A 19420-nucleotide genomic window follows, 5' to 3' on the forward strand; every position below is an offset into this window, starting at 1 on the left:
TGTGTGAAATGGGTACACAGCATATGAGTTCAGAAAAGCAGACATTATTATTGGCATAGTAAGAAAGGCTGAAGAAAGCAACATATCAGTTATTGACACCACAATTACACTGTTTAACAAAATTTCTATTTATCATTTTTTTCTGTTTTTGGTCCGTAAGTGTTATTTCCTATTTGCTTCCATCTAGAAATAAAAGGAAATGGCTATTATTCCCTTCAAACTCTTCTTTTGTGACCTGGACATTGATGTTTTGAAACTGACATATTGTCCATTACATTTCAGACAAATTTAGTGCTGAGTTGAAACAGAAATAGTTATTGCAAACATTCTGCTCAACACTACAGATTTGCTTGTCAGTTGTTTGACTATAACCACTCGAGCATGTCCCTTAGTGGCTGACAATATGTACATTTCTGATCACAAACAGGAGTAGCAGAAGTGCATCATAGCCATGTGTTGAGAGGGGTTCTCTGGGGTTTTAATAAATGTAACAAAAGGAAAGTTTGAAGGAAATATTAGCCATTTTTCATACTTTATAGGGGTAAGCAAATAGGAAATAACAGTTGCTACCCAAGGTCAAAAATCATGTTACACAGTGTTGTTAATAATCATCTGAACCACTTTCTTTTGGATGTGGTCTAGGATGTTTGCATATATGTGTAGCAACATTGTCCCAGATATGTGAGCAACACTCACTATCTTACTCAAACAACTGATCAGAGACAGAGTAGTTTTGGGCTCCAAAGAGAAAGCTTATTTTTGTGATGCAGTTTTGATTGCATATAATCTTTGAAAGCAATAAATCAGCTTTTCATTTATTGCATACACACACACACACATGCACTACAGTCATCACTTCTAGGTAGTATTTTAACTTTGGAAAAATTGTGTCCTGTAAGTTGTAGTCAAGAGAAGAAGACAAAGATGTATTTTCAGCTTACTGATTAAACAAAGCAAACTATAATACAATGTCTATTTACCTATATGCCAATATTAAAATGTAAAACATTATAATATAGTTTGATGATGAGTACTATACTCCTTTAGATGGTAGAGACACCACTGGAAACTCCATATTCATGTAGTGTATGTAGGATCAATAGTTTGCCAGGGCTCATGATCTGTGGCCAAGCAGAAATTCAGCATTAAGGGAACAAAACAAATGATTTTACAGCACTGCTATTACTTACAACAGAAACTTGTTCTTAGCTTATTATGTATGAAACTGTGTTCCAAGTCATTAGAGATTTAAGTGTTTCAACCTTAGATACAGTGTGGTTCCAGCAACAGGTGTGATTTGCTGGTCTCTTTTGCAATGTCTTGAAATTCTAGCAAGGGAACATTAACTCTATGAGCTCTACAACTTAACACTTGTTAACCTGTTTAGCAGAGATATCTATTTTTGATTTCATCATTACAGTAAGCGTGGGCATGGCTGTGTGGTTAGGGAGCTTGCTTCCTAGCTACATGGTTTCGGGTTCATTCCCACTGCGTGACACTTTGGGCAGGTGTCTTCCACTATAGCCCCGAGTCGACTGAAGCTTTGTGATTGATTTCGGTAGGCGGAAGTTACTGCCGTGTGTGTATATGTGCGTGTAGGTGCTCAGTGCCTCTCCGAAAGAGAGAGAGAGAGAGTTAGTATATAGTAGCATTGTTGCTCAAGGTTTCCAATGGTTCAGCCACTTGTTCAGAGTATTTTGGAAGGAAGTGACAAAGGAGTGTCTTAACTAGATTAAGAGCAAATATTTCAAGAAAGCTTGTTAGTAAAGCAAGTTAAGTTTTCACACTAAGGTTTACATCCTTTGCCAAGATATTGGAGAAAGATACACATGTACCCCAAACATATGACAGGTTTCTGCACAGTTTCTGTATACAAAATTTTACTTGTAAGGTATAAGTAGAGTGGTTGTAGACACTTCTTCTAAGTGCTGTGTAGTGGAATTGTACCCAGAACCACATAGTTGTGAAGTGAACTTCTTACCCATACCCATAGTGAATACTTGCATCTATAACAACTCATTTGGGTGGAATTCAGTGTTACAGATATTTAGACAAGTTGATAAGGATAACTTTCTCCTTCCTCCTACTACTGCTGGAAGCTCTGAAAAGAGCCAAAGGCAGGTCCTTCCTACTCTGACTAAAATTTAAAAACAAAAGGTGCTGTGTCCTTATAACATAACTCATGCAAGAAAAATGCTTACTGACAAATGATCAAGTAGGCTTTCATAAAGCTAGATCTAGCAGAGACTTCCTCTCCTATATCACTTAGCAGTGATCCCTCACCATTGACTTACTTCAGGAAAACAATGTTGTAATTAACATTAATAAAACCTTCAGCCATGTCTAACAAGAATCTTCTAGCTAAGGTACCTATCTGTAGTCTTCATCTGTCTCTCATTCTTTGGACTGGAATCTCCCTGTCAGACTGCATCATCAACATAACTCTTTCTCTAACCATATTCTATCAACACTGATACAGCCCAAGGCTACCTAATGTTTCCAATTCTTTGTTGGGCCTCACAGAGGCAATGACAGTGAAATCACAGCTGTAGCCTACACCAGTGTCGCATAACCAGTCCATTTAAAAAGTACTGTTGAATCATCAGGCAACATGCCGTGCTTGAGGAGACCTATTGAGTCAAGTAAATCAAAATCAAATCAAATCACAACCAAATGGAAATTGTAGTCGTGGCTGTTACCAGTGCTGGTAGCATGCAATAAGAACCATTCATGCGTGGGTTGCTGCCAGAGTCACCTGACTAGGTCCCTGTGCCAGTGGCACGTAAAAAGAACCATCCGAACGTGGTTGATGCCAGCCCCCCCCCCCCCCCTGACTGGCTCCTGTGCCAGTGGCATCTAAAAAGCACCATCTGAACATGGCTGATGCCAGTGCTGCCTGACTGGCTCCCATGCTGGTGGCATGTAAAAAGCAACCACTACACTCTCGGAGTGCTTGGTGTTAGGAAGGGAAGCTAGCTGTAGAAACATTGCCAGATTAGATTGGAGCCTTGTGTGGTCTCCTGGCTTGCCAGTCTCCAGTCAAACGATCCAACTCATGCTAGCATGGAAAACGGACGTTAAATGATGATGATAATTAATGGCCATCTTACTGTCATATTTTTAATACACACATGCACCATCCACAGAGTTCAAACATTTTAGGTCAGACATAAAACTGAATCCATGAACAGAGATGGTTCTGAGCATCCCTCAATGGGGACAATACAACTATGTTGCTTTGGACAGTACTAAAGCTAAATCCTTATAGTCTTGTATCTCACCCTCATTAGTTATAAAAAAAACCTCTGAGCAGGCACAGCTGTGTGGTAAGAAGTTTGCTTTCCAGCCACTTGGTTTTAATTTCAGACCTACAGCACAGCACCTTGGGCAAGTGTCTTTTATAGTCCCAGGCCAACTGAAACCTTGCGAGTAGATTTGATAGGCAGAAACATCAGATAATTGTTGTAAATGAGTGTCAGTTTCCAATCTTCCATAAAAATAGGTCATGGGGGAAATATTACCTTACTTGGAAATGAGTGAGGGTTGGCAACAGGAAAAACATCTAACCTTAAAAAATCTGCCTCAACAAATTCCGTTTGACCTATGCGAGCATGGAAAGTGGACATTAAAATGATGCTGATGACAACGATAGCTGCTACAAATGCAAGACCTCTTTGTCTCTGATAACCTTTTATATGATCCCAAAATATGAAACACTGACCAAGTGCATCACAAAAACTCCTTAAAGATAGGAAATGCCTGAACCACCCTTAAATATTACTATCACAATAAGGATGGGAATGCTGTTACATTCTGCATCAATTGTGCCTGTGAATGCAGCTGTGATTGTGTGTTTAACAAGTTCACTTCACAACCACATGCTTCTGGCCTTGATCCCAATGCACTGCACCTTCAACAATTGCCTTCTACAATAGCTTGAGGTTGATCAATAACTTGGGTATAGGATTTAGTAGAAAGGATCAGTTTTGAAGCATGCTTTATATATCTCTCTCCTCCTTTCTCATACATGTGTGTGTGTGTGTCATATAATGTCTGTTCTCCATGCTGGCATGAGTTGGACAGTTTGACAGGATCCAGTGTTAGAGGACTGGGTCTGTGATGTCTACAGTTAGATCCCCTTCCTAACACCAGCTTCTTTACAGGGTGTACTGAGTGCTTTTACAGTGAAGTTATGTTACAGTTTACAAGACTGAAGGGCCTAGAGGGTCTTTTATAACTGAAAGAGAGAGAATTTTAAGTTAGGTTACGAAAGAAGGTAAATATGATGAGAACAATAGATTTATAGTTGCAAGTGGGTAGTAGTGGAGAGCCTAACAGAGTAGACCAGTAGTTCCCAACTGACTTTTGGCCAAGCTCCACCGAATCATTTCTAAAATCCTGATGCCCCCATGTGATATCTAATTTTTGTTATTCAAAATTTGGTTAATGTTTACAATATTACCCAGAGACAAAATTTTTTTAAAAATAGTGCAACGAATGTAAAAAAAAATGTGTAGGAAACGAAAGCAACAGGTGGGGGTGACTTCGGATAATTCACAAGATCCGAGTTTTTCCCTCATAACTTTTAGGAAAATGTTTTTTTTAACGAAATTTTATATAAATACCTTTCAGCTGGCATAGATTACGATTATAAGGAAATTTGTGGGAAAATCTTTTCCGAGGTATGGGGAGGGGACTTTGTAAAATTCACCAGATCCGAGTTTTTCGCCCATAACTTGGTGACAGTTTATCGTGGATAGCGGGTATAAATCCAAATTTTAAATATTCCTCTGAATATTGATGAACTTTTTTTTTTTACTTCCAGGAGTGGCTGTGTGGTAAGTAGCTTGCTAACCAACCACACGGTTCCGGGTTCAGTCCCACTGCGTGGCATCGGGCAAGTGTCTTCTGCTATAGCCCCGGGCCGACCAATACCTTGTGAGTGGATTTGGTAGACGGAAACTGAAAGAAGCCTGTCGTATATATGTATATATATATATATATGTATGTGTGTGTGTGTCTGTGTTTGTCCCCCTAGCATTGCTTGACAACCGATGCTGCTGTGTTTACGTCCGCGTCACATAGCGGTTCGGCAAAAAGAGACCGATAGAATAAGTACTGGGCTTACAAAGAATAAGTCCCGGGCTCGAGTTGCTCGATTAAAGGCGGTGCTCCAGCATGGCCGCAGACAAATGACTGAAACAAGTAAAAGAGAGTACTCATTTTATATATTTTTGAATCGGTATAACTACAGATTTCTGCGCCCCCGACTTTTCAATTCATTTTAACTTTCAAGAAAATGGATATTTTTAAATGAAATTCTCTACAAATATACCTCGGACTATGTAGATTCCGAGGACGTAGGAATTTTGGGGGGAAACAATTGGGGGCTATTTTTGAGAACTGTTCCCCCACTCGCAGGTGTTTCTGAACAAGTCATCCATATTTGTTTCATTTTCTCCGTTTTGTGTGTTTGTGCACACACACACACGCATGTAATTAAAAAAGTTCGAAGGGGGAATTATTCCGTTGAATATCATGTTTATTATAGAGATTATGTAACAATTTAAAAAAATTTTAGCTTCTGGTGTCTTCTGCCTTTCTATTAGAAACGTTTACCTAGGAATTTACTTAAAGTACAAAAAAAAAAAAATACGTATGCAACAGATAAGTCATCTTAATAACATATCGATTTTTCTTACCTTTTGTTGAATTCACAAACTGACTGGTGGGAATAAAATGGCCTGTCAATTTTCATCTCTGTTCATATGTGTGTCTGTGTGTAACCAATACCATAAATCTGTCTGTCTGTCTCTCTCTCTCTCTCTCTCTCTCTCTCTCTCTCTCCCTCTCTCTCTTTCTCTTCCTTCACTGATGCTACTCCTCACTTCCACTCCATTTCAACCCATTCAATTCTTTCAACTCTCACCCCCAACGCCATTTATTGCCCTATCAACACTCTGCAGCACCACATTTTTCGGCATTCTTTCGATATGAGTCCCATTTACGTCACGCGTATTTGTTTACATTTGAAGAAGATCGTCACTTTCCGTAAATTTTAATTTTTTTTTTATATATGTGGGGTTAGGATTAGTGGTAGGAGGGAAGGGTATCTTTTTTTCTTCAGAAATGTAAATAAACCCACGTGGGTTTATAAGTGACAGTTATGTTACTAGTAACGAATGATCGCCCTATTCCTTCTTTCGTGATATCAGATCTTATGAATATGATGAAAACGACCTGTTGTCTCTAAAGTGTCCAAAATTTACAGAAGAGATATAAGGAATTTTTTTTTTTAATAACTCATTCTTGAATTGTCCTCTTTCTCTATTGGTATACTAAACATTGTGTACAAAAGATATAAATTCAATATTACCCTACGCATGCCTCACCAAAATATCACCATGCCTCACCAAAATATTACCATGCCTCACCGGTGGGGCATACACCCCACGTTGGGAATCACGGGAGTAGACATTGGGGGATGGGTATGAACAGGGAACAAATTAATGATCATGAGAAAGAAAGTGACAGTGGTAATGGTAATGTGGTGGATTGTGTAGGATGGTCCAGGGATATTGCACATTATAAGGGCAAGTATGAGTAGAGGGTTTAAGAGGAAGGGATCATGAAGGAGGAAAAAAATGTAAATGAAAGTTGTAAGGATCAAAGAAACATTAACGGAAAGAGATGAATGGAAGTCATGGGAGGTAGGCTAGAGAGGGTGTTGAGGTTGGCAGAGAAGCAGTGAGGAGATGGCTGAAAGAAAAGAGATAGGCAGTGAGTAAGTGAGAATCATTAGTAGTGAGATGAGAGAAATAAATGATAGCACCACGATTGAAGCGTGTGGGGAGATGGATAGAGAGGAGAGGAAGGGTATGATAGAGTGATGAGGACGAACCAATAATCTTTCACACATTTACAAGGCCTAGTGAAGGGTAGGGAATGGATCTCTCTCTGTCTTTCTATCAAAACAAAAATGGATTAGTAATCCAGGTGGAATACTTCATAAGCTCTCTGTAGATTGTTCTTTATGTGTTCAGTCAATTCACCACAGATTGATTGATTAATATGACTGGACTATAGAACTAAATCCCAATACTTGTCTAAAACAGTTGTAAGTCTTCAATAAATGTATAAAATCCATTATCTGTGTGTATTTTCTATATCATTGTCTTAACCGCCACTTTTCCATACTTGCAAGGGCCAGGCAGAATTCATTAAGGCAGACCCCTCCCCAGTCAGAAGCCTTTCCTGTCACCAACCCTCACCTGTTTCCAAGTAAGGCAATATTTCCCCATAGGTGGACACATTTTCATGGAAGATTGGAAAGTAGAGGGACTCTACTTCTGAGACAGTGACAGTGACATTTGTTTACAACTCTTGCAGGATGTCAAGAAAAACACACCTTACACACATACACACACAAAATGGTCTTCTTTCAGTTTCAGCCTACCAAATCCATTCACTAGACTAGTCACCCTAGGGCTATACTAGAAGACAGTTGCCCAAGGTGTCACACAGTGGAAATGAACCCAAAACCATGTGGTTGAGATGTGAATTTAACTACACAGCTATGCCTGTGTTTATATATATATAAGTGTGTGTCATCATCATCATCATCATTTAGCGTCCGTTTTCCATGCTAGCATGGGTATACATATAAAAACAGGTGTAAGCATTGCTGTGTGGTTAAGAAGTTCACTTTCCAACAATGTGGTGTCAGGTTCAGTCCTATTACATAACAGCAATATTTATTTTCTACTACAGTACAGGGCCAGCCAAAGCCTTGTGAGTGGATTTTGTATATAGAAGCAGAAAGAAGCCTGTCATTTATTTATACATCATCATCTTTATCACCATCATGTGATGTTTGTTAACAAACATCACCATATTATAAGTAAAATCATTCATTTGCAATCTTCTGTTAAACGTGTCTGGCCATTATGCTGCCCATGTTTGAAGGATGAAAAGAAAAATATCTCCTTAGCTTCAAAACAAGTGAAGTGTTTGCAAGCAGGAAGGGCATCTGGCAACAGAAAATCTGCCTCAAGGAATTTCATCTGCCCCCTGCAAGCATGAAAAAAAACATACATACATACATGCATGCATGCACGCACGCACACACACAAACACACACACACAAACACATACATACATACAAACAAACAGACAAAATAAGGATAAGATCGTTAATTTAAATTAAATAACAATCTTAGCAAGTGGCCAGCATGGAAATAACAACCTTCAAAGGTAATAATTATTATTAAAATTATAACTTAGGGTATCTACGAGATATTGCCATGCTGAAAATAGCAGCCATGATCTGACTCTAAAGAACCATTTTAAGTGCTGTGTTCATATAGCACATGGAAAGAAGACAAAAAGACTATACACAGATATATATATACATATATACATACACACTTATATATATATACACACACACACATATATATACATATACATACATATATATATATATATATATATATATATATATATATATATATATATATACATACATACATACATACATAAATACATACATATATATATATATATATATAATATATATATATATATATATATATATATATATATATATGTAACAGTTGTTGTTAAGGTGTTGGTTGCCAGTATGCAAGATGGAAGAAAAGCAGCAGTTTAAGAAAATATTTATTTACCGTTACTTTGTATAATGTTTTGCATTGACAGACAGGTGTGTGTATCATATAAAAACAATAGAGTTATCTTTTCTTGTATGTTGTTGCTGGTTATGTTTGGTCAACTGCTAGCTGCCTAGCTAGGAATTAGAGGAAGATAGAGTGAATGTTAAATGTAGGGAGTCAATTAAATGATACCTTCATGGTGCCTGACATTTAAACAGCAGTGGTGTAGTGATAAGACACTGTATCATAGTTTGACATTCTCACAGGTAAGCCTTCTCTCAGTTGAATTATCTCACTAACTGGATTTTGCCTTTGGTCGCCTCTCCATCATCTCCTTTTTGCCAACTAGGTTCTCACTAACTAACTTTGGCTTACAGAGTTCTTGCTTTTATAACTAGCCAGAAGGATAGGCATATTGTTGAGAACAATAGATTTCGTTGGAGGTCTGTTATCTCCATTCTAGCCCTGGCCAGCAAAATACGTACAAATTCAGTATTTCAAAAAAAATTCCAGATGAGTGATTTACAGGCACCAATGCCTTAATTTCTACACGAACACCTACAAGACTTATTTATTTATTTTTTCTTTCCACTGAACTTCACAAGGACCATACCTTTAACACTTACACTGCTCTAATTCAATTTCCTGTTTGTTATATTAAATTAAAATTGATTGTGCTTCTTTTGTGTGTTTGCTGTGAAGATGTTGAGGTTCTTGTGGGAGATGCAGAATTGACGATGATGATGTGGAATCGAGTTCAATGAAAGCTTTCTTAAGTCGATCAATACTTTCACTTAACATTTATGTCGATGACGAAGTATTTTTCCATTCTGTGTAGTACTCTGTAGGGTCTAGAATATGGTGGACAGATTTGTGATGGTATTCCATCATTCCGGATAAAAATGTACGTCCATTGGTTAATGTCCGATGAGACATGTGTCCGTTTTTTGTGAACGGGGTCCATTAGGTGTGAGATGGGACATATGAGCACAGAGACAATGTGTATAAGTTGTGGGATCAGGAATATCCTGTAGAGGACCTGGAGTGATAATCTGCCCTGGCAGGGCCAGCATGGTGCTGTAAACTAACTCAACCGGTGAGTGACCAATGTCATCCTTAACAGATACATGGATACCGAGCAGAATAAGCAGAAGGATTTTTATCCAATTGATTAGGTCTGGACATGCATGTATGGTTGATTCCAGCTGTCTGTGGTCGCCTCTCTGTCATCTCCTTTTTGCCAACTAGGTTCTCACTAACTAACTTTGGCTTATGGAGTTCTTATTTTTATAACTATCCAAAACTAGCCAAAAGGATAGACATATTGTTGAGAACAATAGATTTCATTGGAGGTCTGTTATCTCCATTCCAGCCCCAGGTGGTCTAGAAGGAGTTAGAAGGGTCAAGTGGCAAAGACATTATTCTGTTTAGCAATGGCATCTGGCAAATGTAACTGCTGTCACTCACAGAAAAACTATTATATATAAACACTAATACATCTATCTATCTATCTATCTATATATATATATATATATATATATATATATATATATATATATATATACACACATATATATATTTATACACAATATACAAGTAAGACATGGCTGTATAGTTGAGAAGCTTGCTCCCAACTACATGGCACCTTGGGCATGTGTTTTCTACTTTGGCTAGACTGAATGAAGCTCAGTGTGTGCGCGTGTGTGTCTATATCACCGTGACTGACCAGGCTATCAGATGTTGCTACACATCGCTGGTCACAATGCACTTCGCCTTGTTTCAGCTTTCAAATAACGCCACCCCACTGGCTAAGTGAGCAGGCCAACAGAAGAAAGAGTGAGAGAAAGTTGTGGCGAAAGAGTACAGAAGGGACCCCCCCCCCCTGCCAGAGCCCCATGGAGCTTTAGGTGTTTTTGCTCAATAAACGCTCACAATGCCTGGTCTGGGAATCGAAACCGCGATCCTATGACCGCAAGTCCGCTGCCCTAACCACTGGGCCACTGCCTCTGTGTGTCTATATATGCATGCATAAATATATACATATATGTATGTATATACATGTGTATGCATTTTTGTCTCCTTGTCTTGACTGCACATAATTGTCATAAATGAATGTCACTAATTTTCAATATTCATCAAAACATATTTGTCCATCCAAAACTATTACCTTGTTTGGTAATAGGTGAGGGGTGGCAACAAAAAGGGCATCTGGCCATAGAAAATCTTACTAAACAAATTCTGTCTCATGCTGTGTAACAAAATAAAAAAATTTTTTTTATCTTTGGTCAGTATGTGTTATTTTCTATATATTTCAGTTTAGAAATCAGAAGAAATGAGTTATTCCCTTCAAAGTTTGCTTTTGTGACCTGGACATCAATGTTTTGAAACTGACATATTTCCATTACATTCCAGATAGATTCAGTGCTGAGTTCCTGAAACAGAAATATTGCTATAGCAAATATTCTACTCATACCACAGATTTCTCAGCTGCTTGACCTTAACCACTTGAGCATGTCACTCATGTGTTGAGAGGAATTCTTTGGAATAAATGTAACAAAAGCAAGCAAAATTTGAAGGCAATATTAGTCATTTTTCATACGTTCTAGGATGTAAGCAAATAGGAAATAACAGTTGCTACCAAAGGACAAAAATTGTGTTACACAGTGTAATGTGTGGCTAGATTGGCTCTTCCATGATACAACTGCAAAAAATATGTTTAGAGAGAAAAAGAAAACCCTGTCTAGTTTGGTTTATATTGAAGTGTAATTTTAGTATGTTAGTTTGTCAATTTCCCTGCACAGAGTTGACCCCTAACATGACCAATGCTCTGTAACAAACATGTGTATTTCTAATATCAGAATTAGTGAAAATAACATTGAAGAGGAGGAAATTTATAGAAACAAATGGCATGGTTGACATTATGCTGTAAATCTCTCATTATCAGGTCCCATAGAAAAGTTGGATAGATCTAATCCAGTAGCCAAGGCTACTGTCCTCTTGTATCTCACTTCATTCTAAACAAAAACTTAGGTATAACTCTGAATTGTTTAATTTCTAAAATAACTACAGACAAATATATTATCCTGCACAGTTACTTAGCGATTCTTTCATCAATGCCTGAACATATACAGTAAGTTTTATGCTCAGTAGCTTAGGATAGATTGAAATACACCTGGAGTTATCTCTGATACTCTTTGCATTAAATATGTTAACATTAACAAACCTATGTATGTATGAATTGTTTTCAACCATACTAAATGGCTAACTTATCTGAATTTATGGCACATAAAAAGCATCCATTACATTCTTGGAGTGGTTGGTGTTAGGAAGGGCATCGAGCCGTAGAAACCATGCCAAATCAGACTGGAACCTGGTGCAGCTCTCTGGCTTACCAGTTCCAGTCAAAGCATCTAACCCATGCCAGCTTGGAAAGTGAATGTTAAATGATGATGAAAGTTCTCAAGTAAACTGAATTATTTTTGCTATGCAAACATTCATTACCAATGTTTTTGTAATAACAAAAACATTTATAGAAAAGATTAAATGCTTGAGATAAAACTGTTATCAATACAATTAGATTCTTTCAGGCTGTTAACCTCACTGACATCAGGTACCTTACTTCTCGATTTGTAAGTAGTACCAAACAGGAATTAAAATAGGCACATCTTGTTTTAAATTAATAGTCATGCTCTTACCCTTTTTTCTGATTTGAGTACATCATGTTTCTATGTATATATCCAGAAATAAGACAATGATGATGATAGAGAATACTGATCAAAATGTTTGTAAATATTAAAACAGGTTTCATGTTTGTTAGATGGGTTATCTAAAAAAAAAAAATAATAATCATATGAAAAAGGAAAGTTGATGAAATTGAAGCATTGGCAATATCTCACAAATCTACCGGAAGATGATCCTAAAAGAGTTTGTAGCCAGAATGTAAAGGGATGAAATTAAATACAAGACATTTAACCTGACCCCCCTCATTTCTGCTACTCTACTGCCTAAAAAGTTGAAAATTTATAAAGTATATATTGTTGGAGCAACTTTAATCTTTCAACAATGCAAATAATTTTCCCCAAACACTACTGCTCATATTTAAGGCAAGCTGAGTTTCTTTCATGCTTTGCTTGGTCCCTGGCACACTAACTACAGTAAGTGTACCATGGACCAATGTTTTTTACTCTATTGGCTGTGATTTGCAGGATACAAGTAAAATAGTGTCAAAGGAATGAACTGGTGTTGACATTTAGTTTTCATAAATTCACTTAGTATCCTGTTAGTCTGTATCTCAATCACTTTAATCCTTTCAACTTCATTCCTCTCTCATATCAAGTTGTCTTTTGTAAAACCATTGACTTGTAACAATTCAAAATGCACTATAACCTTTAAATCTTTTTTCAATCAGGCTCTATAAAAATGTGCAAATAGTACCTTTATCACCATTTTACATACTCCTATGCTATGCAGACATGAGTTGGGTGGTTTGACATGACCCAATGTGTCAGATAACTTTGTTGTGCTCCAATGTCATATGCATGTATATGTTAGAGAAAGGGACAGTGCTATGACTTTCACAGGCCCTCCAAACAAGTGAGTTCATGTCCAAAGTTGAAAAGTGAAAATCTTCAACAAATACCTAAAACTGTCAAACGCATGCCAGTATGGAAAAAAAGGACATAAAATTATGACATATATATATATATATATATATAATATATATATATATATATATATATATATATATATATATATACATATATATTAAATTAGAGATAAAACCACTATTAGGCAAATCAAACAGTGAAAAACATAAACCAAAACATAGAAATAAATTTAATTAATATAAAGTCAACAATCACAGGAAAAATTTGGGCAGGTGAGGATTCCAGATAATTGTAGTTTTGGAGGGTGGAAAGATCAGCCATAATAGTTAATGTAGGGCTAGGAGTAGCACAGTATGGATAACAGGAGAGGAGAGAGAGAGAGAGAGAGTTGGGCTGAATGGAGGTGACATGAAACTATGTAGCACAAAGAAGCAGTGGTCATTGTATCAGTAATACAATAGACAGTCAAAAGACAGCATATTTGTAGGCAAAAGATTGTAATAAGTTTGGTGTATGATTGTGTTAGGCCTTTCTATGAATATCTTTTTTCAGTTTTTATGCCTGACAAAATAGCTTCCACTTTCACAATCCCAGTTGAATATTAAAACTTCATTGTAAATAATTATGCAGCAACAAAAATACAGCATTAACTCATAGATCATTATTTTAAACATTTCAGAAACTACAAGAGATAATAGCTTGATGCAGCTCACTGATTCCCTGTCAAACCATCCAACCCATGCCAGCATGGAAAACAGAAGTTCAGTGATGATGATACATACATTCATATATACTTACATATGCATATATATACATGCATATACCTGTATGCATGAATATACAGATACAGTCCTTGTTGATCCTCTCATCAAATGAACACTGTGTAATGAGCTAGAGAGAGAGGTAGCATATCATAGGGAATAGTTTGGATTAGAAGTGTGAGATGTCATACAACTTTCAATCAATAAATTACATCAACTTTAATCATTTAAAAACAAAGCAAAATAAGTTGGAAATAAAAGTTACAAGCATCATAAATATTTTTAAAAACAAAATGCATATTTAAACACTTGTTAAGAAACAATTGTACCTCAAAATACTCCTGTGCAGGCACTGAACAGTTCTTGTTTGAAAATAGTTCATAATGTTCTATACTTGTTTCCCATTTATGTTATAATTTTATGTGATTATCTTATGCTTATGTTCACCATTTTATGTTATATTTATATGTGATACACCAATAGGTGTATTAATGTATTTATACAATTTTGAGTACTTACATATAGTTGCTTGTATATGTACTGAATTTTTATTATAAGGAGGATAATTTAGAATTCCTGAGATCTTTTGTTATTATAGTTTTGTTTTCTTCTTACAGGTTATTGATTCTGTTGAATTGTGCACTGAATACCTTGTCAAGTCAATTAATTTGGATAGCTGTGTTGATGTCCTCATCCTTGCTGATCTTTATTCACTTGTAAATGCTCAAGAAAAATCTCGTGACTTCATCCGTGAAAACTTTGAACGCATTGTTACTTCAGAAAAATATTACCAATTGACACATACTCAACTAGCATTTTTACTTGCTGGAGACAACTTAAGGGTCACTTCAGAATACCAACTGGTCATGTTTGTACTTGAATGGGTCAAATGGGATGATCAGGTGCGCAAACAGTATTTACCACAACTGCTTGAAAATATACGCTTACCTCTTTTACGTGTAGATGAACTTGATAAATTAGCTCGTTTGCATATCATGAGGAATAACCCAGGATGTAATCGGCTTTTCCGTGAAGCTCAAGAATATAATCGTAACATTTTTAAACAGCCTATGTATCAGACTAAACGCACTCAGGTTCGGTCAGAAAAAGTTAGTCTTGTTCTTTGCCATGGTGAATCTCCTAAAAGTTATACTTTTAAAACAGAGAAGTTCACAACTTTGCGAAATCCTTTAATTCCTATGTATAACCCCGGTGTCATTGTTGTTGATAATTTTATGTATGTCTGTGGCGGCACTTGCAACAATGATCATAATTTTAACGCTTCACCCCGTTGCTTCCGCTTTGACCCTAGATTTGACACCTGGACTGAATTCACTTCATTATTAGAGGCTCGAAAGGATTTTGTAATGGTTACTGTAAATAAAACATTGTATGCCATTGGTGGAAAAGATAAGAACAATATCTCTTCTACTATGGAGAGTTATACAGTAGAGTCAAACCAGTGGAGTTGGAGAGCTCCAATCAACATTGCTGTTTATGGACATGCTGGAGACGTTTGTAAAGGAAAGATCTATGTATGTGGGGGACAAACCACAACAGGCTGTGTTAACAATTTTCTCCGCTATGATCCCTCTACTAATACGTGGGAAGATCGTTCACGCATGTTGAGACCTCGTTGCAACCATATTTTGGCATGTGTTAAAGAGAAGTTTTATGCAATTGGAGGTAATGTAGAGGATAGTCATGGATTGGCCAGTCCAATTGATCTTATTGAATCTTATAACCCTAACACTGACCAGTGGACTACAATGGAAGTTACAGTTAGTATTCGAAAAGCAGGTGCTTTTGTACGTGATGATAAAATCTATATTACAGGTGGACTGAAAGAGCAGAGGCTTTTAGAAATCATTCAAGAGTATGACCCTGTAAAGAACACGTTAAAAACTTCCCACACCTTTCCATTTGTCATTCTTGGCAGGGCATGTTGTTTGCTCACATTAAACAGATGTGAGCCTTTCCGATAATGCTGCATTCCCAATAAGACTCCTTAGTATCACGATATATATTCTTTCATAGTTTGCAAGGAAGAGAGCAACATTTGATTGTGTGATTGAATTGTATTTAAGTGCTGTGGAAGGGGTTTAAGTGAAGGAAAAAAAATCATCGGTGATTGGATAAAGGTTTTTAAGTTTTCATTATTAGTTTATAAATGAGGATCAGAAATGTGTTGTGTGTAAATATGTGTGTTTGTTGTCTGTCTGTCTATGTGTTGATCCATGGCAGAATGAAATATCGTTATGATTCATTTGCAGTATGATGGCCTTTGGTACCACCAGATATTATGACTGTGCAAACTATTTAGCCAAAGATGTAAAAATAAGAAAGCAGAAAATTGAAAATTATTTCTATACTAAGCAGCTTATTTTAATTTTTATCCTTCAATACTAAGACAATATGATTTTTAAATTCTACCGTGTGGACATAGCTTTAGGTTGGATTGGTGAAAAATCATCAGCAATGAACTTTTCACAACTTTACTGTATCAGATTTTAACCCCTCCTCATTTACAAAAGAAATTAAGTGCCATTATTATGTTAGTGAAAAGTCTTATTCTGTGTAGTATGACAGTATCATTTGTTATTTGTGTGGCTTTAATTAGGTATATTTCATATCTCAGAGTTTTGATGACACTATTAACTTGTGCATGCATGATAATCTGCACAACTTCGCTTCCTTTTGCCATGTCTGGATGTTCACAATCTGTAGCAATGTTTTCGTGTTTTAAAAGTCAGTATGGATAAGTATTTATTTATCCTGTGATCTGGTGCAATAAATAGTCACTTGCTGACCATGAATGATAATAGGTAACCATTAATGGGTTGTCAGTCTTAAAGAGAATGGAAAAATGGAGGTTGTGACATCCTTACCTTTAGTATTAAAAGGCACTGATGGCATGAGTGAAGTAAAATAGCTACGTTTGGTCTCAAAACCAGGTCACAATCAGTTTACAACAGAAATACTTCCTATATATTACTCATCTAATGTACTCTACAATTTAATTATAAGTTTCTGTATCAATACAAGGCACAAGATTTACAGGAGCAGGAAATAAGAGTGTGAAAAGAGTATTGCCAGCATTAGGATAGTGAATAATTAGGATAATTCTGCAACCAAGAATTAAAACTGGGTGCACCACTACTCTGTGACTATACAACATTCATGTCTTTCCTAAGAGCATTAGTAACACAAATGAAGAGAAATTAAGACCCCACCCCAATTATTGTCATCTTTATATCCTATGACAACTTTCTAAATAACTATTTATGCTTTGTTCCTCTTACTATCAAACCATTATCTAATTCAGCTAATTGCAATTAAAGATATCTATTAATGGGTGATAAGTTTAGCGACTTCAGATAGGACAAGGATGAGCATTGTTATTATTTCCCCCCAAAGCATTAATGACATGAACGAAATGGTTTTACATGGAACTAAAATTGGACCCAATTAGCTGATACTTTACCAGCACCCTATAATACTTGCTATTCCTTATTAAAATTTGAAAAATAAAGAAAGCTGAGAGGCTTAAGTAAGTAAGATGCTAGCAGCAAAGACGGAGCATGATGCAAATTAATTTCATTAGACTATTAAATTCAGCTACTTCTACAGCTTTGCAGGGTCCTTATTATTTTCAGGCAAACTACTGCAAGCTGCAGCAGATACAAATTAAAATGAACAGTTTTAGGTATTTGTTGAAGATTTTCACTTTTCAACTTTTTACTCCTATATATAATGCATCTAACTTCAGCAGTTTGATGGGTTATTTGTAAATTTTATCATAAATATTATTTCAAACAATCATATTAAGCTGCACAAGGATTTTCCAGCAAGCTAAATGTTATGCAAGCCCGTACCAATGTGTAAAGTCTTAAGCCAAAGAACATAACAGACTGTGCCTCCTCCTAGGAAATTAATATATCTATATTTCATGTGAGGGAAAATAAAAACATTAATCAAGTAATACACTGTATACAAAAATTAGATCTATTTTGAATTTAATAAATGCTATCATCATCATCACATCATCATTATTATTTTAATGAAAATAATTTTTTCTTCTTTAACTCTTAGAAAGACCACTTGTGAAAAATAATTTAAAATCGTTTCCTTTTATGTGGTTTGTTTGTCACATTCAAGGAGGAAGCTTTTCATATGACTGATTGACTTTTCTCACAAATTTTCTGTTGTCTCATTTTACCTCCCTCCCTTGCTCTTATGAAACTAAAGATGTTTATCTTTTCACTAGAATCTATTTTAGCATTTACAAATTAAGTTTATACTGGAAGATGCAACATATTCCTTTCTCTGTAACTTTTGAATTGCTTCACTATTTTTTACTTATTTCTTCCACCTCCATATCGGCAGCTAAACCCTGCATTATTAAGCCAATTAACAACGAAATCTTTTAACCGTGGAAGATGTCTTCCAGATTTTTCATAGATATGCCAAACTTGTTTTATCTCTCTTCTTCATATACAGCTGTGCAATGCTGAAATTTCATGGAAACTGTAAATTTAGAAAGAATTAAATATATGTTGTATTTTAACATTTTTCTCTGCCCTAATGGATGTTGGTTAAAAATATTTTTAAGTCGAATAATATGTTGAATGACATATTTAACAAACCTTGTGATCCTGTAACAATATTGTGTTAATACACAAGTCATATATATATATATATATATATATATATATATATATATATATATATATTATATATATATATATGCATACATACACAAGAAATAAACGAAGTTTTATTTAGATTTTAAAGTAAATACACTTAACCGGTTTCATATTTGTATGACTGTCAGAAGTGTACATTGTGAGGAATGTGGATATGTATCACAAACTATTGTTTCTCAGAAACAATAAAGTTTGCAGAAACTCCACATTCCTCATAATGTACACTTTTGATAATTATATAAATATGAAACCGGTTAAGTGCGTTTATTTTAATATTTAAATTAATCTTAATATATACTCTGTGCATTTTCAACTTCATTTATTTCTTGTGTGTATGTATGTGTGTGTGTGTGTGTGTGTGTGTGTGGTGTGTGTGTGTGTCTGTGTCTGTATATATATATATATATATATATATATATATATAAAGGTGTGCTTGTGTGTAAAAGAGAATTCTTTTATTTATTTTTCAAAATTTTTATGTTGGGAATTATATTAGTTGTGACAAGTGCACTGTGTTTCGAAGTGTAATAAAGATCAAATAATGAACAGAATTATATTATAATGAGTTTACTTTGTTGTTGTAGAATCCTGAATAATCAGTTAAGACATTTACCTAGCAGTGGATGTCTGTACATGAGAGGAGACTCACTAGAAAATTATATGGAAATTCTGCA

At 35.7% G+C, this 19420-nt stretch overlaps 1 protein-coding gene across 1 annotated transcript in view; it reads left to right on the forward strand.

Moving 5' to 3' along the window:
- The window catches only part of LOC115210437 (kelch-like protein 9), a 31471-nt gene extending 12864 nt beyond the window's left edge, over positions 1-18607 (forward strand). Inside the window, exon 3 of the mRNA XM_029779042.2 lies at positions 14658-18607. Coding sequence (XP_029634902.1) covers positions 14658-16025 — 1368 coding nt within the window. The 3' untranslated portion in view covers positions 16026-18607. The remainder of the gene's footprint in view (positions 1-14657) is intronic.
- The last annotated feature ends 813 nt before the right edge of the window (positions 18608-19420 follow it).

This window comes from Octopus sinensis, linkage group LG1 (genome assembly GCF_006345805.1).
Source record: "Octopus sinensis linkage group LG1, ASM634580v1, whole genome shotgun sequence".
NCBI classification, from domain to species: domain Eukaryota; kingdom Metazoa; phylum Mollusca; class Cephalopoda; order Octopoda; family Octopodidae; genus Octopus; species Octopus sinensis.